Source organism: Pseudopipra pipra, chromosome 12, assembly GCF_036250125.1.
Source record: "Pseudopipra pipra isolate bDixPip1 chromosome 12, bDixPip1.hap1, whole genome shotgun sequence".
Classification (NCBI taxonomy): Eukaryota; Metazoa; Chordata; class Aves; order Passeriformes; family Pipridae; genus Pseudopipra; species Pseudopipra pipra.
In genome coordinates, this window is record NC_087560.1 from 4839318 (window position 1) to 4863719 (window position 24402).

At 49.3% G+C, this 24402-nt stretch overlaps 1 protein-coding gene across 4 annotated transcripts in view; it reads left to right on the forward strand.

The window, feature by feature from the left end:
• The window catches only part of HCN4 (hyperpolarization activated cyclic nucleotide gated potassium channel 4), a 152865-nt gene that overhangs the window by 58834 nt on the left and 69629 nt on the right, over positions 1-24402 (forward strand). For all 4 annotated transcript variants that reach the window (XM_064668570.1, XM_064668572.1, XM_064668568.1 and 1 more), the window contains one exon: positions 12844-13267. In XM_064668570.1, coding sequence (XP_064524640.1) covers positions 12844-13267 — 424 coding nt within the window. The remainder of the gene's footprint in view (positions 1-12843; positions 13268-24402) is intronic.

Genomic DNA, 24402 nt, shown 5'->3' on the forward strand with positions numbered 1-24402 from the left:
GGCAGATACTGAGGGTGAGACTCCACCACCTGCCCTAACGTGCTTTGAGGTCAAAAGGGAAACAGTCTCCTGGGAGCTCCATAGTGTTTCAGCACATGCAGGAATTATCAGCATCCCATGTTCAGAGGGGACAGTGGACTCACATGGATGCAGTAGGTGAGCTCAGCCTTAGCACAGTTAAGTTTCTTCTGAGACTGAAAATAATCAGAAGCAATTGGACTTTTTTTTCCTCCCTTAACTGCTGCATTTTTGGAAGGTGATTTATCTCTTGTCTGGGGTCCCAGGTACCTGAGTAGCCCCAAGATCCCAGCAGCATTAGTCTTTTTGAGGATTCATTGTACTCCATTCCAGCCTGAACAACTCATTTCAAGCACAAGTCTGATGTTTGCAGTGGGAGAGTTGGGGAGGAAAAGTATTTTGTGCTCTTGAAACTGCAGCTCACATAGGCAGTACCTCATTACCATTTTGATGTCTTACTCCCTTCCACCCCAGCTTCTCTTCCCCACAGGAAGAGGCTCATGGCACTGTGTGCTCAGCCTTGTCTGAAACAGCGATGCCAGCAAGAACATTGCCCACCAGGGCTAAAGTAAGGATGTAAATCAGTGTTCTGTTGATTCTGTAATAGAGATCAGTAGGAGTGGAATTATCCTCCATCTATCCCAATCCGTGGTCCTTACACATTGTTCCTTTGGCACTTCCCCCAACACTTCAGCCACATTCGCTGAGCAGGCAGAAAATGTGCAGTAGAGTTGCCATTGCTGTTGGCCAAGGTTTGTTAACCCAGAAGCAACACTTGGTAAAGAAGGCATTTGACTGGGGAGGGAACTCTGTCTCCCAGGTGTTCTTACCCTGTGCTGTGTAACCTCCAGGTCTGTGGAGAGCCACATGCAGCCAACAATACTCTGTCATGCTGGCTTTCCCTCTCTTCAGTGAGCATCTGGTTTAGGAAGTTTTGAGCCTTTAGTGAGACAGATTTGAATATGATCATACAGAAGACCACTGGAAAACCCCAAACTACTTTCTATTACCTCTTTCTGGCAGCTTTTTGGATTCCCACCCTGCCATTAAGCAGGAAAGAGGTTAGACTTTTTCTCCCTGCCCCATCTGGCATATCCAGGGCTCACACAGAGTGGTAGGAATGCGTGCATGGGTACTGAAGTCTGGCAGATGCTCTTGCTTGTCTCAGACATAAATCCTGGTAACCTCAGAAGTTGAGAATATGAGAGCAGGTGTGGCTGTGAGCAGAGATGTACCTCGGCGGGTGAATCGCTTCATGTAGCTGAACAGCAGCTGCATCAGGCTCAGGTTCGATCCATCCTCAGGCACAGGAAGCTCTGTCTGTGTTTGTTGGTCTTTCATTGTTAGAGAATTGGATGGCCAGGTACTCAGCTAAACCACAGAGAGTTGTCTCTAAGGCTGCTCAAGCCCACTGGTGAGTGAGCTGCTGTGGAGATGGTTGCACTGGCGGTGCTTGGTTCAGAGCTTACGGTGCACACCCCAAACAGGGCTCGGGGAGCCTCGATGAGAGCCTGGATGATGGAATAATCATGGAATCACAGACTGCACTGGCTTGGAAGGAACCTTAGAGACCATCTCATTCCACCCCCCTGCCATGGGCAGGGACACCTCACACCACACCAGGTTGCTCCAAGCCCCATCCTGGCCTTCAACACTTCCCAGGATGGGGCAGCCACAGCTTCTCTGGCCAACCTAGGCCAGGGTCTCACCACCCTCACAGAGAAGAATTCCTTCCCAATATCCCATCTAACCCTGCCCTCTGGCAGTGGGAAGCCTTTAAGAGACCATTTCCCCCTGCTTTCCATTTTGGGAGAGTGGAGTTGTGACTCCTAATCCACACTGAGCTGTGTCACAGCAATACCCAGGAGGAACATTTTTAGGATCTCAGATGGCGGGAAGTTTTTTTCTCAGCTGGCTGAAAGAGCAGAGATGACTTATCTCTCTGCTGCCTGTGTTTGTCACTTCCTTGTGGACTGCTGCAGAGCAAGAGGGCATAAATTTGTCAGTCCAAAGCAAACCAACAGCTCGCAGAAAGCACAGCAATGTCCCCTCCACCATCCCCCACTTTCTAAACTGTGATTCTTACCTAGTTCTGTGACTCATGTCATTTCTCTGCCTTATTTTAGTGTTTAATTTTAGTAAATTTGGCTTCCTAGTGGTGAGGCTGACATCCTCATCTCACATAAAGTCATATTAAGAGAGACACGTCAACACAAAATATTTAAGAACCCAGCCTGTCATCTTGTAACTCACCAAAAAGGTAGTGGTGGGAGATACCTGTCCCATGAGTTCATGCTGTGTGTCCTCTGCATTTACTCTGAACTAACAGACATACCCAGAACTCCCAATGTCCTGGGCTGATCCCACAGTGAGGGCAGCAGGGGAGGGGGGATTCTGCCCTCTGCCCCCTCAGGTGAGACCCCCCTGCAGAGCTGCCTCCAGCTCTGGGGAACGACAGCACAAGGACATGGAGCTGCTGGAGCGAGTCCAGAGGAGGTCACGGAGCTGCTCCAAGGGCTGGAGCCCCTCTGCCATGAGGAAAGGCTGAGAGAATTGGGATTGTTCAGCCTGGAGAAGAGAAGGCTTTGGATGACCTGATTGTGGCCTTCCAGTACCTGAAGGGAGCTGACAGGATGGAGAGAGACTATTTGCAAGGGCCTGGAGTGACAGGACAAGGGGGAATGGCTTCCCACTGCCAGAGGGAAGGGTTAGATGGAACATTGGGAAGAAATTCTTCACTCAGAAGGTGGGGAGGCCCTGGCCCAGGTTGCCCAGAGAAGCTCTGGCTGACCCTGGATCCCCAGAGGTGTCCAAGGCCAGGTTGGACGGGGCTTGGAGCAACCTGGGATAGTGGAAGGTGTCCCTGCCCATGGCTGGTTTGGGGAACAAGATAAGCTCTGAGGTTCCTTCCAACCCAAACCATTCTGTGATTCCACAATTCTAGCATATATATCTGTATCCTCCATATAGATGATATCGATAGTTGTTCTCATTCATATACCTGTGTACAAACCAAACCCTTGGCCCAGCATGGGTGATGTTTGAGACAATTCAGAGCTCTCTGGTGCAGATCTGACTGCCCAAGCATCAGGATTTGACTCATGCTGGATGTTGGATATAGGCCAGGGCCTGAACTTGATAATGTCACAACTTATGCATGTCTTTGGGCTTTAATCCTTCACATTCCACAACATATTCCCAATGACTTGGAAGCTGCAGCCCTTATTGATCTCTCTGTTGTCTAGAACAACAACATATGGCATGTTTCCATGGCAATAGGTCCCCCTGAAGGGGCTTCCTTCCTTTCCTCAGCTTATTGGTCTTTTCCATTATTAAATCATCAGAGATAAATGCACACGGAGAAGGGTCAATGTCTGGATCAATGGGCAGCAAACAAAGAGGAACTTTTCCATATTCATACAAGCAGGAGATTTCAGAAGATCAAACAATGTGGAATTGCCAGGCCCTTAGCATGGCAGGCTCATGCATAATGTATTCTGGGAGCAAGGTGGAATCAATACACATCCAACACCTTGAAAACCTCTGGGATTCACTGTGGAGCTGGCAGAGCAGAGGGGAATCCAGAAATATTAATGAGTGCAGTAGGGTGGGCTGTGAAGACAGGGTTAAGCTCTCCTGGCCTGGGCTTTGTGCCATCAGAGAGCTTTGGTTAAATGCTACAAATAGAACATGGTACTTGAATTCTTTAAGCCTGGGAGGATGTGGGGTGGGAGGTTCCTTCTGATGGGGTTTGCTGAGCCAGTCACAGAGTGAGACACACCTTGTGCAGGGCTGTGGCTCTGAGGAGGTAACCCCAGAGCACAGCAGTGCTGTGCACTCAGGCTACACCTTCCCTCAGCAGGGAGCCCCAAGTGTCTGACCTTCCACTGGGGAGAGGAGTGCACCCAGACTGGTCAGAGCAGGGTCTGCCCCGGTTTCCTTCTGGAGGAATCTTGTGCTTGTAAACCTCCCACTGAATCTGTACCATGTTATCTTCCCATGGCATCTCCAGCCACTGCTGCAATGGATTTCCACTGCACAACAGTTTATATCTGTGATCACCTCAGTGGTGCCATGAGAACGACAATAAATTGTCTGGGTTCAGTGTGTAACTGTTGGTCCTCTGGGCCTTCAAAAAGAGAGGGAATAAGCTTTCCTATGAGTAGTACCCATAAATATTTCACTGCTTTTGCAGCTTGTTACAGGGGAATTCTGCATGAGATACTAATAGATGTGTCCAAGCAAGTGAGAAAATATTAATAATGCTGTTTTAGTCGGAAATGGGATGTGTGCTCTATTGGCCTTCATGCTCCAAATTTAGAGCCGGAACAAACGAAGTCTCTTGTGGCTATCTCTGTGTAAGAAATGAAAACTTGTTTATTTTTGCCTTTCTGGGAAGACTGGGTTCTAAGTATAGATTTAAGATAGGGTTTAATTTGTTAAGGTGATATCTGCAGGCAGGAAGGCAGCAGGAGGTCAAGGACAGTGGTCAGTTGAGTACTTTGTGCCGAATCCACCGTGACTTTTCTTATCCTTATGCCATGTTTGTGTTCCAGCATTACTGGACATGAAGTGCAGGAGCATCCTGTCTCTCTGTGGTACAGTATGTCTGCAGAGGATTGGGAGGAGGTGTTCCAATACATTTGCATTCATCAAGTGGCAGACTGCACATAAAACTCCTGCAAATGCCTATACAGTTCTGTTAAGCACTGCAGGGCTGGGTGGCAGGCACTGGCTACACATTGCATGTCCAGAACTCTCATTATCCCAGGACACGTGCAAGGCTGGCAGCAGCACCTCCGTGAGCCTGCCTGTCCTGCCTGCCCCAGACTGTAAGGAAACAACACCCTGCAGGGTTGGCTCCATCCATGGAGCTGAGCTCAGGGATAGTTCACTCACACTGCCTGGCACCAGGAGCATCCTGAGGGAACACAGCACTATCTCATACTCAGAGTGCCGTTTTCCTGTCATCAGCTTCCCTGTCATCAGCTTCCCAGTCTGAGGGAAAGTGAAATGCACTTAGGAGGAGGGGTGTCAGCAGCTCTTTGGGATAATGTTCCAGTGGTTTTCTCATGTGCTTGAACAATACTTTTCGTACTGTGGTTTTGGTCCATGACTGGTGCACTTCAGCACAAAGACAATGCAAAGTGCTTGGGTCTTCTGAGGCAGAAAACCAGGAAACACAAGGAAGTTGTTCCAGCAAAGGTCAGGACTGTCCAACTTGGCTGATTCACAAAGTCTGTTTCAGACTGGCAAGATGGGGGCCAGAGAAATGTCTGTGTCTTGGTAAATGCAGGTTTGGTGAAGGACAGTCACCACCGGCTTCTTGGGGACTCCCCTGGCAGCTCCCATGGGCAATGCTGAGTGTCCCAGCTGAGTGTCCCAGCTCTGCAGGAGAGCCCCGGAGGTCCTGGCATGTGGCTTGTTCTCCCTCCCTGCAGAGCCCACACAAAGTGAAGGCATTGCCGTTTTTCCTTAGCTAATACCTGATGGAAAAGGCAGCTGAGCACTGAGCACTGAGCTGTTTCCTGGTTCAGACAAACACACTTCTTGGTACATTGTCCTTGATATAAGGTCTGCTTTGCCAGTCCTCAATGCTTCTGAATTCTCATGTCAAAATCTCTGTCACATGGAATCATAGAACAGTTTGAGTTGGAAGGGACCTTTAAAGGTCATCCTGCCCAGCCCCCTGTCATGGGCAGGGACACCTTACACCAGACCAGGTTGCTCCAAGCCCCATCCAACCTGGCCTTGGACACTTCCAGGGATCCAGGGGCAGCCACAGCTTCTCTGGGCAACCCGGGCCAGGGCCTCACCACCCTCACAGGGAAGAATTCCTTCCCAATATCCCATCTAATCCTGTCCTCTGTCAGAGTAAAGCCATTCCCCCTTGTCCTGTCACTCTAGGCCCTTGTAAATAGTCTCCCTCCTTCTTTCTTGTCAGCTCCCTTCAGGTACTGGAAGGACACAATCAGGTCACCCAAAAGCCTTCTCTTCTCCAGGCTGAGCAATCCCAATTCTCTCAGCCTTTCCTCATGGCAGAGGGGCTCCAGCCTTCGGAGCAGCTCCGTGGCCTCCTCTGGTCTCGCTCCAGCAGCTCCACCTCCTTGTGCTGCTGGACCCCAGAGCTGGAGGCAGCTCTGCAGGGGGGTCTCACCTGAGGGGGCAGAGGGGCAGAATCCCCCCTCCCCTGCTGCCCTCACTGTGGGATCAGCCCAGCACAGGGTGGTTTCTGGTCTCTGCACATGTGGCTGGGATGTGTCCAGATTCTCATCCACCAAAAGCCCCAAGTCCTCCTCAGGGCTGCTCTCAATCCATTCCTCCCCCAGCCTGGATTTGTGCTTGGAGTTGCCCCGACCCAGAGGCAGCACCAGCACTCGGGCTTGTTGGATTTCATGAGGGTCACATGGACACACCTCTCCAGCCTGTCCAGGTCCCTCTGGATGTCCCCCCTCTCCAGGATGCCCAACAGCAGAGTGGCTGCAGTGTAGGTGCTCTCAGAGAACCGATAATTTAGGCCAGCTCAGATGGCTGTAATGCCCTGTGTTCTGTGAGTTAAAGAAAGGGCAGCGATCACAGTGCACTCTGTTATAATTGCTTAAATGCATCAGTGCCTCAAACGTGTTGTTTGCAAATTGTCAACTATTATAGCTGGAATAAAAATATTGCTAAGTAACATGGGTATTTATATTTTTACAATGGAAAAGAAAGGAAATTTTCCCTCTGCTGCTACTGATCAAATTACAGATTATAACATGACTGGAAACCTTTTCTGAGTATAGGCAAGCTTGTTTTCTGGGTGGTAGTTCTACCTCTGAATAAGTTACTTCAATCTGTGGTACCTCATAGTTTATCTGTGATATCAGATGATAATACCTTCCTAATTATATCTGTTGGGATTTAATTAATGTTTGAACATTACTTTGAAAAATGCAGGGTGTTGATTATTGTTTAATAATGTAGTGTTACTTTAAAAATTAATGATAGAGAAGCAATAAAAAGGCTACCTTGCTTGGACTGCAAATGCCATTTCCGAGTATTACATAAGCAATAGGTTTCTTAATTTTCCACTTACCGAAACCCATGTAATTATATTTTAAGGTAATAATATGAGCATATGTTCTAAACTTGAAACATGGTTTGGAATTCGGCACAGCTCAGAGGAGATTAGGTGAGCAATTATGTAGATTGAAGATAATCTAAGTCAAAGGCTAAGTACAGACCTTGGAAAATATCTTGCCTGGGGTGGAACTGACAGCTGAATTCAATGAAAATGCTGTCAGAGACAGCGCAGGAGTTTTAAGCGATCCCGATGCAAAGTGCTCCCAGGGACACGCCGTGTTTGTACTGTGAGATATCCCCAGTCAGGCACCCGCTTATGTAAACACTTCAAACCCTCCCTGCCCCCCGGGCCTTGTGCTCCTTGACAGGGGTGAACCACGAGCAGACTCGAGCCCATCCCAGTAACCCCCCGTCCCTCCGACTGGTTCAGCCGAGGCACCGCGGCGGCCTCCCCATCCCAGTCCAGAGGGGAACGAGTGATGTCCCTGCCGGCTCCAGCCCTGCCTCCCCAGGCCCCGGGAGGAGGCAGCTGGAGCATCGGTGGGTGCAGGCGACCCGGGGACAGCCCTGTCCCCCGCCCCAGCCCCGGGGGATCTGCACTCTGCCGTGTGTTTGCCCAGCAGGGCGTTCAGTGGGAGCCATGGCCCCGGGGCTGGAGGAGGAGCAGCCGGCGCTGCCGAAGCCGCGTCCAGGGAATTCTGGAGGAGGCTGGGGCACGGCAGAGCTCTTCTCTTCCTGCTGTCCTAGCGCACAGCTAATTCCTAATGCTCTCAGGAGGTTTATTCAGCATGGCAGAGGACACATACTATTTGCATAGACCGGTCAGAAGGAATTAAAACTGTTTGTCTTTTCCTTTAGCCCGGTCTTTTCCTATTACAGAGCGTTCAGAATATTTTTGTAAGTCATTTGACTGTCTCTTTGCTGGCTGTTCATGGCAAAGAGGTTTCCAAGCACACAGGTATTTGAGTAACTCCCTATAAATAAATGAATTCTACTCACAAATGAATTCCTGGATTCAGTAGCTGGTTAAGTGTCCCTTAGTGTGTTTAGGAGCAGTGAATCACAGTGTTCCTCCCATTATCTCAGCGATAAAGCAAAGTTTGTAACTCTCAGGCAGAAATACACCTACTCCTGTCTGGGAGAAGCAATGCTTCCAAAGACAGGGAAGGATCTTTTCCTGCTTTTTCTCTTTCCTCTGTGTTCAGATTCCTCTGTGAATGGCTGCTTTCTGGAGTAAACTTTCCTCTCACTGTGGCTCCAGCCACCCTGACATGTGCTAATATGCTCTTTACGAAAGATGATTTCTATTTCCAGCCTCACTTGCAGTGCTGGGAATTACAGGGCGACCTCCTTTCTGTCAGGATAGTTGGTGGTGAGCACAGCAGTGTCTAATTCAACTGCAATCCAGAACGGGGGAAGGGAGCTGCTGCTCCGGGGAAAAGGGCAGGTTTTCAGCAGCTCTTTAAAGGAATTAAGGAGCAATTCCTCCCCGTCAAAGCAGAGCATGGAGATTCCATGTGGGACTCAGTAGGTGGCACTCTGTTTCTGGAGAGAGAACCGAGCCTTGGGGGAGCAACTGGATTTGTGTTTGGTTTTGGTTTGAACCAGATCTGTTCGTTGAAGAGCTGTTCTTGTAAGGTTAGCAAGGTTGGCCACGGCATCTGAGCTAAATTCCACTGCTGGGGAGAGTATCCTGGCTCCCTGGCATTTCCAGTTAGGTACATTTTTATTTTTGCTTCCTTTTGAGGCAGTGCCTCACTTCAACCCAGAGTTGGCTGCCTTTCAGCAGGAGCTGGAAACATCCAAAAAGCATTGTTAATTTAGAGGTGAAGTTGCTCAAGTCTGTTTTCTCCTGACAGTACAAACACTATAGGGCCAGAACAGAAGGTGAGGCCACAAATGTGCCCCACTCTGGGGCAGGGTTTGAGTGCTGTTCTGACCAGAGGTGCTGACTGGGCTCACCTCTATCCTCTGAGATCCACTCTTTCCTCTCCAATTCCTCACAGCCTTTCCTGAGCTCCTGCACTGTAACTGGTCGCACTGCACCATGGAATAGTTTTGAAAAAATCAAGGTTTATTTAATTTTACAATTACTCCCAAAAGCAACATTCCTGGCCTGCTGTTACAGTATGCACTAGACAGAACAGAAAGATGATCTGATGTTCAAAATCCACAAATTAATACCTACAAAGTGTACAGACTGTCAGATCAGCTGAGCGACACCAGCAGTGCTTAAGGAGCGTATATTCTTGAAGTGTCTCTGCCACACTAATTCTCAGACGCATTCTGTTTAAATAATATATTAGGAATTAAAAGATCGGGGGTAGCGGTGCATGTTAAAATGTGATTTTCAGATCCAAGAAGCGTGCAGAGAGTAGGATGTAGTATAAGAACCAAGTGTGTTTGAACAAGACATCTGGTTTATATAGTGCTGGCTGTTCCCTGTGCTGTGAGCTGTTCAGTTGCACTGAGTCAACTATAATAAAACAATACATTCATATTTATTAATTTTTTATGTAGGCTTTTGAAAACAGGAAGAGAAGTGAGAAGAACACAGGATATCAAGGAAGATGCCCAAGAGATGCATCTCTGTTAAGCTCTTTTGCAAGCTCTATGAATAGCTTCAGATCTGGTTAGACTCAAGAATCAAATACAGGTCCTAACCCTTATTTAGCCTCAGACTTCCATGGACAAATCCCATGCTCTTAATTTTGCCATGCAGCTTCTCTATCTGCAAGACAGGGATAATAACTCCATCTGCCTCTCATGGGTGCAGTGGAGCCAATTTCATCACTGTCAGCTCCGTGGAATCCCTGGGTGAAAGGAACAACAGAAATACAGAAAACATGGGTTATTAATAGCTGGTGCTTGCCCTTACATACATCACATGCACCGTTAGTCTTTGTGGCCAATAATTTACAGGGAGTGAAAAGATGTTGCTGAGAGTAAACACAACATGACACATGGATGGTATTAGACCTCTGAGGTGGTGTGGTCCCCAGGAGTCTAATTCAGTCTAAATCCAGGGATGCCACCCTGAGCAGATCCTACTTCATATATAGGTAAAATGGAAATGTGCAGATCTTAATAGTCAAATTGAAACTTCTAGGCAGTTTATATTGTAAAGGTGGGTGCTGGAATTGGTGTGCAGACCAGATTCCTGGTGGTTTCCAGCTTTTTCTGCCTCCTTCTTAGAGCCCAAAGGTTACATCCTCCTTGACACCTTGGATACCCTTCTGTTAGGAGGGATGTCCTGGGTACAAAATTTACCTTCTGTAGTTTGTAAGTGGTGGCTCTGGAGCTCAGAACTGAGGGGAGCCTGTGGCAGTAATCTCGGGTCACTGGTACCCCCTTGAGGAGAGCTGGGGTGTAAGAAACACATGGCCATGATTTTCAGCACTTCACCTCTCTTGCCCACATTGCAGCCCATGATTCTCCATGGGCAGGTCAGCAGTGCCAGCAGACTGGGAGAGAAGAGCCTGTGGGAAGGGAGTTTGAGGAGCTTAGAACTGGAAGAGTGAGAAATGCTGGAAATCACGATGCAGGACAGCTGATTGAGAGAGGCCAGGGCAGCAGGCTGTGCCACAGTCAGGCAGAAAGCATTTCACTGGGCTTCTGTGTGTGTGGAAAACATCTTCTTTTAACTGGGAGCCATCCTGCCACTGCTGTCAGTGTCCCCAGGTGTCACTAAGTATGGAAATCACCATCCAGCATAAAAGGAAGAGGCACAAAATCCAAAGATCTCTGAAGAAAGCCACTTTCTGCAAGCCTGGCCATGCCTGGTTCATGCCATTAATTTGAAACTTGGGAAAACTCATTTTCTTTGTGCATATCTCCTCCTGTATCCCCGAGGGCAAATTAAAGATGGCTGGGAGGTTATTTATTTTCAGTAATAATGCACACACTGCTTCCAGACTTCCTGCCATTGTGCGATTATCGAGATTAATTGCCCGGGAAAGCTGCAGCATCATCTCAGGCCCTTAATAAGGAAGATCACAACATGGATTTATATTAATGCATATTGCTGTGTGACACAGCCTTGCTCTTAGAGCCACATGGACAAATCTCCGTGCCGGGTGCTACCAGCACCACTGTGCCTCCAGACTGAGGGAAGGGTTGCATGTTCCCTTCCCTGCAGGGCCATGGCACCTTGAGAGCAAGGAAGAGGGAGTTGATGACATTTTTAGAAACCTCGTTAGTGAATAACTTTGCTTATTCTGAAATCAGTTCCCATCAGCCTCTGCTGAGTGATTCTGAGAATTGCTGGTGTGCTGCTGGTGACCCTGTCTGTACAGGTGCAATAGCTGGAATCTTAAGTATGCTTTTAGGTGCTTTAAAGTGTTGTGTTCTTACCAGGAAGAGAGACTCTGTACAGAGAAGGCTTTTAAGGCATATTCTGCCCTTTTAGTTTTCCTGCTGAGAGTTTAACAAACCAGTGTTGTTGCCTTGCTGTAGAGATCCTGTCATGCAGCAGCTCAGTCTGGTCCGAGGCTCAGGTTTTAAATGAACAACCATTAACAAAGGTAGAGCTTGAGGAGCTTTAAAGCAAACCCAGTTCTCCTAAAACATTTCAGTGATTTGGACTGTAATGTGTCAGGCAGAGGAGCAGCATGTGCGTGTCCTTCAGCAAACTCAACACTTTCCTCTGTTAAATCACTGTAAATCCAGAGTCACTCCAGTGCCATCACTGCTGTTAATTGTTCATTTGCTGTGACAAGTTAGTTGTGGTATCTCACAATATTACAGTGGCTGCCCCATAGAATACAAAGTGGAGCTGATGAAATCTTGGCAATGGGAGCCCACAATACACTGGCATTTCTACATGTGAAACATTTGGAGGGGACTGGAGCACCACTGTGTTGGGCAGCAAGGCTCCTCAACAAACTGACACCCAGGAGAGGTTTTAGTCCTCACTCTGGCTGAGTTGTGACCACATTGTTTGATTGTGTATCTTTACACCAATACCCGTGGAAAAATCTTTAAAAAAATCCCAAACAAATAAATTAGGGATTATACTCAGACTGTGTGTACCTTCAAAACAAAAAGGGATGTTATTGTAAGGTCCACTGGATAATATTGACTTGCCACTGAGGTGAAGATAAGCTTCTTGGAGACTGTGCTTCATGGAAGAGCAGTTAAATGTTGTTGTTACTTTCCTTAGAAATGAAATAGATATTTCCAGGCATGTGACTCCGAGCTTTATTGATTACTTCTGTACAACACAGGAGTCTATAGAGTGTGGACTAAGTCCTGAAGTCCAGGCTCCATGTAAGCTTGGCTCAGCAGGAAATCTGAACTGAGCACTGTAGATGACAGCCCAGTCTCCAGTTCCATCCTGATCCCAATGCTATCAGTGCTGGCTGCTTCTAAAGAAGGATCAGCTTGATGATTTTGACCCCAAATGGCTTTACTGACATACAAACTGAGGCCTTCCAAATTCTCTCCTTACAGTCACTGTAATAAGTGCAGGTTTGTCAGTCTCTTCTGGGGCAGCTCCCAAGTCCCAGTGAAAGTTTCCAAGTGGGCATGGCCAGCCATGCACTCAGTTCCCTCAATCCTTTCTGAACCCTCGAAGCCAGAGGATGAGTGTTCCTGTGATATTAATTACTTAATTAGCAGCCTGTGCCCTCTGTGCACCAGGCAGAGCAGCAGCGAAGGGAGTGACTGACAGCAGAGATGTATTAGTTCATTAGTTCTGTTGACCCGGGCTCCCTGATCTCCCGCTCTATGGCTGATCTCACATGTCTCTGTCTTGCTGTCCAGGTTTTATTGGGATTTGACCATGCTGCTCCTGATGGTAGGGAACCTGATCATCATCCCTGTGGGCATCACTTTCTTCAAGGATGAGAACACCACCCCATGGATTGTCTTCAATGTGGTTTCGGACACGTTCTTCCTCATCGACCTTGTCCTCAACTTCCGGACAGGCATCGTGGTGGAGGACAACACCGAGATCATCCTGGACCCACAGAGGATCAAGATGAAGTACCTCAAGAGCTGGTTTGTGGTGGATTTTATCTCCTCCATCCCCGTGGACTATATCTTCCTGATCGTGGAGACCCGCATTGACTCAGAGGTGTACAAGACGGCCCGGGCCCTGCGCATCGTGCGCTTCACCAAGATCCTGAGCCTGCTCCGGCTGCTGAGGCTCTCCCGGCTCATCCGCTACATCCACCAGTGGGAGGAGGTGAGCACAGCCTCTAGGGCACTGACTTCTAAATCTTCCCTTGCAAAAGTGCTTGCTTTGAATGCCCACTCTCCTCCTTTATGCCAGTGCCATTGCTAAACAGTTGTGGCTGGGGCCTGATGCTTTGTTTTTAGCAGGTTCCCAAGAGGGCCTTCTGCATCTTGTTACTTAGGCACTTGAGACTGTGCTGTCGGCTTGAGGATCATCATTGAGATGATGTGTGGAGATGTTTCATGGGCTGGGAGGAGAGCAGGACCCCTTGCAGGAAGTGTGTAGTGATAGAGCTGCCTGTGAGCAGAGCAGTTACCCAGACAGCGAGGGCTTGCCCTCCCAGAGCCCCAAAAGGGCCAGAAGCAGCTCAGAGGAAAGGTCTAGAGACAGCTGATTTGCAGGACTTGTGGCATCTGTTTACCATCTGCTTCTTCTATGTGCTTATCTCTTGAATAAAGAGAGAAGCATGGTGATGTATTATAACCTTGCTGTCTAAATTCTGTGACACTCTCTTAAGGGGAAGAGGAAGAGCAATCTGCAGACAAATAGAGTCTGTTTAAAGACATAAAGGTCCAGTGCAAGCCAGATCCCTGCTACCACCCCTGGACCCTGTGCTGTTCTCAGGGGAGTTCCAGGATGCAGGGTGAGTTGTCAGGTGTAATGTGAGTGAAGGTGCAACCTTTCAAGTACCTTGAAAATTAGTTATTTTTTCCTGTCTCCGTGCTCTCCAAAGCAGAGAGAAAGCTCCCTGCGTCTTTCTCCACACCTCAGGAGCATGTTTTCTGGACAAGGAAAGCTAGTCAAGGCAATTTCATCTTCCTCCCCATACTTTCTCTTCTGCTTTGGAGCAGAGCCTGATGCAGAGCATGATCTAATGCGGAGCGTGCTCCTGGGAACGTGAAGGGAAAGCAGCCATGCAAGTCATGGCTGGATTGCACCGAGCTGTCAGAACACTAATTTATGGCAGAGCTGAACCGACCCCTCCTCCAGCGTGGCAGACTCAGGGAGAGCACTGGGGCATACTTTACAAATTTCAGGCTTCATCTTTGTGGTGTTGTAGTTTGTGAGTGCCTCGCTCAGAGCAGAGCGTAACGCCTTGCTGAGGTCTGGGGTGACATTGTGCAAGGTGCTGCGAGGGTGCTGAGGGAGAGACAGCCCCGAGAATTCCCTACGAGGTTCATTTGCTTCGTAGCACAGGCAGGAAGTGCACGGAGAGGTGAAGATGAATAAAGCAGGAGTGTCCTTCCCGGTGTGACTCAAGAGGTTGGAGGCTGAGAGAGCAGTGGAATAGCTGCAGGTCTGTTATCCTGTCCCATGGCTGCATTGCTTCTTTGTCCTCCACTCCGAGAGCACTCAGGAAAGGCAAGTTGGTGGCTTAGGCTGTTGTTAAAGTAGTTCCTTCACAGTGATTTACAAGTACCCACAGCAGTGCAGAGCTCCCTGCTTGCTTGTCTCTGCTCCTTGACTTCCCTTCCATGAGGTGGCTGAAGAGGATTTAAGTATATTTGCTTTTGATTGTACTGAATTTGTTTTAAGAAATGATGAAATGAAAGCAAATCAGTGCTTTTCCCTCTCTTGCTCCTCATAGTTTGACTGGGCAGCCATTTCTAGTTTCATTCTCAAACCCAGTTTGTGGGATGTTGCTCCCTCCTGCTGCTGTTGTGGGTGCTGGGGCAGCACAGCCGGGTGCTCTCCAGACCCCCCCGAGGAACAGGCTCCCTGGAGCGATGCAGTGCTGCCTGTGGAAGGGCCAGATGGTGCTGGGTTGCAGTTTGGGACTGCAATGCAGACTCTGTTATGCACTGCAGAGCCTGCCAGACCAAACACGATAGTCTTTTTGTCAAACAGGGCTCAACCCAAGCAGCAATTTCCTGGAGAGAGTTTAATACTGGGAGGTTTCCCACCCTCTCACATGGGGGAGGGAAGCAGAGGAAGGGGTGATCCCTCACCACTGGTGCAGTGCCTGCTACAAAGCAACGGGGAGACAGGGGAGAGAAGTGCTGCTTCATCTTTGCGTGGGAGTTGTGCTCCCTGGAACCACACTGACAGTCCTTTCTTCCTCTCACTCTGAAGTGCCTACAGATGATCTGTGTCTGAAAGTCCACATTAATCTTTCCTCACTGCACCAATCAGTGGTGATCTGGAAGTGTTCATTCCTGTAGGACGGAGCAGTGTCGGACTAGACCTACTCAGGGTGTATATGAGGGGCAGGTTGCTGTGCAGAGTTAAAGAAGGAGAAGGACTCTTGGGAGAGGGGGTGACTGAAGGCCTGTTCTCTTGTGGTCCCCCCACTGTCCCACTCTGTGTCTCATCATCTAGGTATCCTTCTCTCTTAGGCTCTTTGCATATGACCAGATAAGCTAAAGAGGAGATGTGAGTAGGGCACACTGGTCCTCTGGAGGGAGGGTGCGTGTGAACCAGAGGAGTGTGTGTAGGGCAGTGAGGCAGAGTTAACACAGGTGGGTGGACCAGTCACTGACGGAGGGCAGGGTGTTGTGTCTGGGCAGAGCCTGCACATCCCACTCCCCTGCAAATCCCACTCCCCTGCACATCCCACTCCCCTGCAAATCCCACTCCCTTGCACATCCCACTCCCCTGCACATCCCACTCCCCTGCAAATCCCACTCCCCTGCACATCCCAGTCCCCTGCACATCCCACTCCCCTGCAAATCCCACTCCCTTGCACATCCCACTCCCCTGCACATCCCACTCCCCTGCTGGGGCAGTGCCTTCTGACGGAGGGATTGCTGCTGCCTCGCTCATAACTAGTGCTGGGACTGAGTCCTGTGTGAGGAGCAGAGGAGGACTCGGCACACACAGAGTGTTCTCTCCTTACTCAGCCTCCCAGAACGTTACAGCTGTGCATTAGTGGGACTGGGAGTGAGTACAGGGATAAGTGGTCACTTCCTGAGTTCTCAGTGAGCCTCTCCGTGCCTTTCCCTGCAATTGTCCATGCTCTGCATGAATTTATCACTCCCCCTGCAGTGAGGGGAGAGCAGCCTCGGCGAGGGCTGCAGTGCTGTAAAGCAGCCAGGCTCTCATCAGTTCCAGATCAATGCCAGGCAGGAGTCCGTGGGATCCAGAGCCAGGGGTTTGAAGTGCCTGCTCCATTGTGGCTCAGAGCAGACTGCTCTGACATCCACCCCCAGATCTCAGAGAAGTGCTGTGGGGACTTTAGCTGGGCAAACAACCTGAAGAGAAAAGGAAACTAAAAAGGAAGAAAAACAACCTAATGCACTCGTGTTCACTGGAGTACGAAAATAAGCTTAATTCCAAATGTAGCAGTTTCATTTGCATTATGCATTTTGCATGAGTGGCCCCACGAATGAATTTACCAGTAGGGCAGAATATAAATAGAGTCTTTTTGAAGTGTCTGCCGTGTCTCCCCTGCAGTAGGAAGCTTGATTGCTGTGTAGGCAGGTGTACACGGACTGGCTGGAGCCTCGCTTGCCTCAGTACTGGTGGATCACAAACTCCAGTGTCTGAGAGCTCCCAAGGCCAGCAGCAGAGGTGCAGGAGGGCTGGCACAGTGGGACTGTGAAGCTATCCTGCCAGGGCAGACCAAACAGGGCTGCTCCAGCCATGCCGTGTCCCTGCCCAGGGCAGCTCTCGTCACCTCGGCCTTGGAACCGCTCCAGCAGCTCTCGGGGTGCCCAGGTTGGTCCGTGGCTCTTGGCCCTGTGGACATGGAGGCACATTGTCCCAGGGTCAGGGAGCTGGGCCTTTCCACTGCTGGGCTCAGAAACCATTCGAAGGAGGCAGACTCCAAACATGAACATCCTACAAACCTTACCCCAAGGTCACCTGGCAGAAAGAAAGGAGGCCCAAACACCATGTAACCCATGGGCTCAATCAAAACAAACCATCCTGGGCAGACTGGGAATGTTAGATAAAAAAAACCTCTGTAGGTTTTCATAAGCAAAAGGGATTGTATATTATTTTTTCCCTAAGAGCAGTTTGCTGAGCTTTCCCTGTTTTATGCACAGCATCTACCCCCGTGTTTGGTGCCAGGAAGCAGCAACCTATATTTAAGATCAGACTATTTTGACTTATGAACAAGGAACATTTATTGGAACAACAGTAAAATCCTGCTCCTGTAAATTGGTTTCCAAATAGCACATAGGCTAAGATAACCAAAATATTTTGATTTCAGACTCTGTGGGAGCAATTATGATGAGAAGGAAAGGAACTATCTGTTTTTGATATATATCACAATGATAAGGTTATCATAAATGAGGAATTTTTCAGATTGTAGCTTTTGGGTTTTGCAGCTGAAACCTGAAGAAAAGGACAATTTGATGATTTTCAAATTATTATGTCATTGAAAATTTGCAAACTTGCCTGAGTGTTGTCGTTTTATTCCCCGGGGTTTCCATATTACAGAGAAGCTTTAGAACAGAGGGAATGCATCTTCTCAGGTGCCAGTAACAACTTCCCAGTAAAAACTCGGCACAGATTGCATCATCTGGAAGATGATGTCACTTTTAAGAAGGCTCAGATATTCAGAAAATTGATTCAAAGGCTGGAGGGCCTGTGTGGAAGGACTAGGAGGGAGCTTCCGTAGGCTAGGAGGACATGGCTCCCAACTGATTTTCATTTTGATTTGCTGATTCCCTTAGTTTCTTCTGACCTATTTGTAGCCTTTTTAAAATTAAATTAAATGAACATGGCTAGTGGCCTGGGGGATATGATGTTAGGCCAAATCCATAAGTGGTTCCTGGGAGGGGAGGAGCCGGGCAGAATGATTGTTCCCGAGCGGCACAGCAGGGTCCCGTTCCACAGGCACTTCAAAATAGCTGAACAGATTTTTTATCGATATGATTTGCAATTCTGTCGTGTTAAATAGCAAGGCAGACCCAGGAGAGTAACTCATTAAAACCTCTGACCACCCTTGAGGAAAATCAGACTTCACAAACACTGGTAATGTGGCCGGGAGGGGCGAATGGGCTGGGTTTTGTCCTAAATTTGCATTACCTCATTTCTGAAGGCAGCTTTATCAGGCATTGGTCTTAATGTCCTTACAGGAGCTTATTAGAACCATAATGCCAGTTACAATAATAAGTTTTCATTCTCACTGCACAAAGTGATCCAAAATTTGAAGCATCTTTTCCTCTCAGAGAGAATCCTGCTCTGAAATCAAGGGCAAAACCCCTCTTGTTGACATTTGAGTAGAAGGTTGTTCAAGATTTTTTACCACAGCCTTTTACATCGAGCCGTTTTCACTTCAGCACAACATCCTCGTGGAGGGAGAGCAGACAACAGGAGGAGACAGATGTTCTCCATTCCTGTACATGACATTTTCCCTCTCCTGCCCGTGGGCATCCAGGGATCCATCCCCTGCCCTGTGCCACGTTACCTGTCGGGAGAAAGAACAGTTTGTTTGGGGAAGTTGGTCTTTAGCAGGAAGTTCTACTGCTCTAATGCAAATCCAGCTTCCCACCTGAGCACTGGGAATACAGTTTCAAAGAGAATATCATCAAAAATGGGTTCTAATGAATTATAAGGAGCCAGGCAAATATTTGAATAGCTGTGCAGCCACAGAGTTTGCCATAAAAAGGAAAAAGCCTTTTATTTTTTTTACAGTCACCTTCTGGCAGTGCTTAATGTGTCTTCTGTCAACAGCAGGGTATGATCAGGGAATACATGGCTTGGGGGCTTGGGATTAGGGCACAGAGCCATTTGTCTCTAGGTCAGTAGTTCAGATCCAGCTTGTAGCAAGTGAAAGTCATTTGCTGTCTCAGGGATGTGTTTTTTCTGATCTGTTCTTACCAGACAGGTGCCTGTTTGACAAAATCAGCTGGGACTGGCCCTGGGGAGCCTCAGGCTCCCTGTGGCAGGAGCAAGGTGGTTAAATTTCCCCCCATCTGAAGTCCCCCCTGACCAGGGTGTGAGGAACATTAATAAAAGGGTCCTGCCTGTGCCCAGGTTCTGGTTCTTAGGGTCACAGGGTCCCTCAGTCTGTGCCTTCATGCTGGGATGGAATCGTGAAGGGTTTCTAAAGAGCCAGGCTGGTCTCCTAATGGTCTCTAATCACTGTGATAGCTGGTTGCTGCTCCAGCGGTTCATTTTCCTCTTCCCTCAGCCCCCTCCCAGCCTCCTCCGTACGTGTCCCTTCCCTGGACACAGTGTAGGTTTCCCTTTCTCTTGGGGAGCTCACGTCTCCGTGTTCCTCTGCCAGCACCAGCTGCCTGCAGCTCAATGCCCATGTCGTGCCAGCTGCCTCTCATTTTCCTTCAGGCCATTGTTTCTGGAGGGGGGGTCTGGCAGGCTTTGTTATTGCTGTTGTGTTGCAATAACAGAGGGTCCTCAAAGGAGAAGTGCTGGAGTCTGGCAGGAGGATTCCTCCTGCCAGTGTCATTTTCCAAGATTTAATACCATGGAGCTTTATTGATGGGGTTTGCTCCAGCTGCAGTGCTGCAGGACCCTGGGTCCAGCCTGTAGTGTGACTGTCACATGGGGACTGGGGAGGTGTGACCTACAGCAGAGTCACGGGATGGGTCAGGCTGGAAGGGACCACAGAGGGTCATCTGGTCCCATCCTCCTGCTCAGGCAGAGTCATTGCAGAGAACACGGCACAGGATTGAGTCCAGACAGGTCTGGAATATCTCCAGTGGGGAGACTCCACACCCTCTCTGGACAATCTGTTCAGTGCTCAGTCACTGCACAGTGAAGAAGCTCTTCCTCATGTTCAGGTGGAATTTCCTGGGCACTAGTACCATTGCTCGGCCCCCCTGAGCAGATCCTGGTCCATGCTCTGGCCCCTCCCTGCAGGCACTGACAGACGTGGATGACCCCTTTTGGTGTCTCCTCTGGAGGTTGAACAGCCCCAGCTCCCTCAGCCTTTCCTTGTGAGGGAGATGCTCCAGTCCCTTCATCATCTCCGAGGGCTCTGCTGGCCCCACTCCAGGAGCTCCGTGTCCCTCCCATCCGAGGAGCCCAGAGCTGGAAACAGCACTGCAGATGTGCCTCCCCAGGGCAGCAGAGGGGCAACAGGTATGGTAGCAGGAAGAGGGATCTTGTCAACCCTGTATTCTGATGGCAAAGTGTAAGGAAACTTCTGGGAGCCTTCTAAATCACATCAAAATCCTGTGAGCTCAGGAACCAGCAGTGGCAGTGCCCAGTTCCCTTGAATGCATAGGAACAGATTTACACCTCCTTAGGACTGTGCTTCATAGAAGGAGCACTGTGAAGGGGCACCCTCTGGAGCTGGTGCTGAGCACCTCAGGCTGTGTGTGAGCTCAAACCAGCCCACACAGCCCTGTCCAGCATATCACAGGGTGTCTGTGAGGCACGTACAGATAGTGCTGATGCAGCTTTTGAACCATCCAGAGGGACATTCCTGTTACCATTTGGGTTGCTGATGCACTGCCAGATGTGGGTTTGTCCCTCAGCAGTGTGGGAGTTGTGCTCTGCCAGCCTCACCCCACACTGTAAGGCCAGTTTGTCTGAGGCACATTAGCCTTGGCAAGTGGTTGCACATTAATCGCTCCTCTCGTTGAAGCTTCTTCCAGGAAGGCACTATTGATTGCATTCATATCAAGTGGAAAACTTTAATGAGACAGCTGAAGAGAACAGCATTTCCTCGCCTCACTTGTATTCAGCAAGACCGGGCTGGAAAGGAACGTGCCAAATGTGTAAGTTGTGTGAATGAGGCAGAAACTTGGCCCAAATAGGACCATGTTAAAAAATCATCTTGGTTGGTGGAGGAGGAAGAAAAGGGGATTCTGGAGCATGGCAGCGTGGAGTTGCTTTTTGCCAAGAGAGATTGAAGTCAGTTCTTTCATCTCCCCACAGAGCATCCTCACGTGCTCTGAGCCAGTGACTGGGCAGGGGGAAGTGCCACATGGGGACCCAAATAGCTCCTCCTGCTGGGGTTGGAGTGAGAGCAGATCTCTGCCAGCAGGGAGACAAAAATACCCCACTCACTGGTGTCATTAAGGGGCTGGAATCTGGAAAAGGATCTGTATCTGGCCAGCTGTTTAGATATGGAGCTGCTGGGCACTCTGAGGCACACTGACACCACAGGGGTGGGACTGACCCAGTCCATTTTATTCTCCTGAGTGGATAGAGCTGGAGGGAGGGAGCATGCAGTGGTCAGTACCCCTCACACCTCACTGTCTGTAGGCACAACCCCCGTGCCCCGGGGCTGTGCTGGGGAGCTCCAGCAGAGCAGAGCCCGGGCCCCTCCCCAGCCCCGGCTGGCTGGGATGGAGGGCAGCACTCAGACCTCGCGCTCCAGCACCACCAGATGATGCTGCGGGCTGAGGAAGGGATGTGTGGCCATGAACGAGGCAGCCAAAGGCAAGCTCCTGGCTTTCCAAGTGCTGTGTGCTGGGGAAGGGGACAGGGCAGTGTCAGCCCTGCAGAAAGGTCAGGGGCTGCACGAGGGCTCAGCTGGCTGGGGAAGGAAGGAGTGCTCTTCCACAAGGCAGCAAAGCCTGAGGCCAAGCTTTGGCTCTGAGCAATTCTTGCTTCCACTCCAGAGGAGAAGTTGCCAGCCACAGTGCCAGACTCCACAACACACGGTGTGTTGGAAAACGTTTGGTTTTCACCCTCTTTCCTTCTTGCCAGAAAAATGCTAATGGATGTAAAACAGCCTCACTCTCCCCACTAGTTTGAGGTGAAAGGAAGAAAAAGTCTTTCTCGGGAAGGACAAGCTTCACTCCTGAGCCAGGCACAGGGAGGTGTGTGAAGGTTTAATGGGCAGGAGCCGTATTGATGAAGTTATTTTCTGAGCACTGCTGTGAAAAGAGCTGTTTTGAAGACAGTTTCAGGACATGCAATTATCCAGTTTGCCAGCTTAATGCATTCAACTTAACCTCATTTTTATGAAGCAGAAATCAATGTGGTAACTTTTTCAGAGCTGAGATGACATTTTATTCTTGCTTCTCTCATAAGGATGCATATTTTTAAGCTTCCTTTTCTACTTTAACTCCCCCCTCTCCCAGTTTTGATTAAGCAGGAATACCCCAAGGGCAAAGGAAAAGAGTGAGGCAATTTCCACATTCCCAGAGTCACATTAGAATGGAAGATAATTCTGAAATCTCTTTGCAATGCATGGCAAAATTTTCCATCTTGGAAAAGGATTTGGAAGTGCATCTAGAGCTTCAGTACAAGAACCTTTTTGTTGATTTCATTCAAGCACTACTTTACCAGGGAAGGATTGTAAAGGTGCTGATCTTCACCCCAGTTTTTCATTCCAAGGAATGTGTGGCCCCTGTTTTCTGCTATTCCAGTGTCTGTCACCTTCTCTACTCCAACATGGTTAGGGATATTTTGAGAACTATTCCTGCCTTGTGTCTTCTCCTCTTCCTAAGCCAGAAGTCCTGCAGAACAGCAGCTGCCAGAGCTGTGAGCTGGATAATGCCTGTCCAGAAGTTCCCCAACAAGACTGTGCCATAAAATTGAAGAGGGTGGGGTAATTGCCCTGCTTTTCCTTAACATGCCTCCCTTCCTACCCCAGCACTTCCTGACATGGGTTGCACCACACAGAGCATTTTAGTCTAGTGACACACTCAAAAATCCTCACAGGCAAGGGCACACCTCCATGTGCGGAGGGAAAGGGAGATGAAGGTTGCAGAGTTGGTTAATTTAAACAGAAAACTATTTTCCCTGAGGAAGTTGAGTGGCAGTGGTGGCCTTGTGTACCTTGGCAGAGCCCTGTAGCAGGCAGGTCCCTGCTGAACTGGCAATGGTATCTTTGCCTTTTGCTCATCCACTATTTATGAGGGAGAAGCCAGGAATTAGGAAGGGCCTGATGAGGGGGAACATTCTGCCTTTTGTGACAGCTGGGAAAAGAAAGGGAGAGACGTGATATGATAACAGAAACCACCAGAATTCTTCTTCCAGCTTCCTCTGGGCTCGGGATGAGCCACATGCCGGTAGTCCCACAATGTTCCTTGCCATAAATGAAGGCAATAGTGTAGTCAGCTCACAGCTCTCAAACAGCTGCAGTTCATTCACACTCCTGAGGTGCCACCAGGCCTGGGATCTGCTCTGACACAAACCCTGAGCAATCCCACTGAGGTATGACATGAACATGCACTTCTCTGCAGAGTGCCCTTGGGCAGGTCCTGTCCCCAGGGCTGGGGGGACACTGCTCCTACTCTTCTCTGGAAGCAGAGCCCTGACCCAGTGTAGGACATATATATCTTGATCTTAGCTCACCCCAGCGTCTCATTATTCTGTGATGTATCCAACATCCTCTCCCTTGACCTCTTGACTTGGGGTCATCAAGGTAGATGAGCACAGTGAGGATGGTGTATCATGGTTATTCTGTATCTGTGATTCCTGGGCCTTAAGAGACAAGAGAAACTTGAGGAGTGTGTTTCTCTGGTTTGGATCCAGCCAGGATGGACCATCCAGAAAGGATAATGGTCTGTGCAGTGTGTAAATGGATTTGGAACAGAAGGAGGCTGGTCTGAGGGGAATTCTTGAGGTAAGGAGTGAGTCATGTGTGGGCCAGGAGCTGAAGATGGGAGAAGTGACTTGGTGCAGTTCTCAAGGAGGAGAGAGCAGCAACACTGTGGGCAGCGAGCTCAGGGGGGAATTGTGCTGCCTCTCTGCCCAGTGCTGGGGTGAGCTCAAGGGGGAATTGTGCTGCCTCTCTGCCCAGTGCTGGGGTGAGCTCAAGGGGGAATTGTGCTGCCTCTCTGCCCAGTGCTGGGTGTGCCTGGAGCTGTACCTGGAGCAGGGAGCAGCTGGAGCCTGCACTCCCCTTGGATCACCTCAGGTCTGGCTCCACGCACCCGTGGAGGGTGAACTCTGGGAGAACCTCTCCCTGTGCTGGCACTGACAAGCAATCAAACAAGCAGCAGCAGTGCTGCCTTGTAAACACTGGGAAGAAACTGTGAGGATAATGTCCCTTAAAGTAGCTGACAGGCCTGCTTTTCCTCAAGTCCCTGGAGAGGGTGGAGAGCAGTTAAGACGCAGCAGCTGTGTTTGTTTTTTCTTCATTTATATTTTTTTTTTCACCCAGCAAAGTGCCGGGTGTTAATTCCTCTTGATTTGCTCAGTGCAGCCCAGTTTGGAGAGGCCATCCCTCGAATAGGGTTGATTAGACTCCTCTCCAGTGTGCATCACCCAAACACCACTAATTCCACTCTCTCCCAACAGTGTGCCTGTTTTCTGGTGCTACAAAGAAT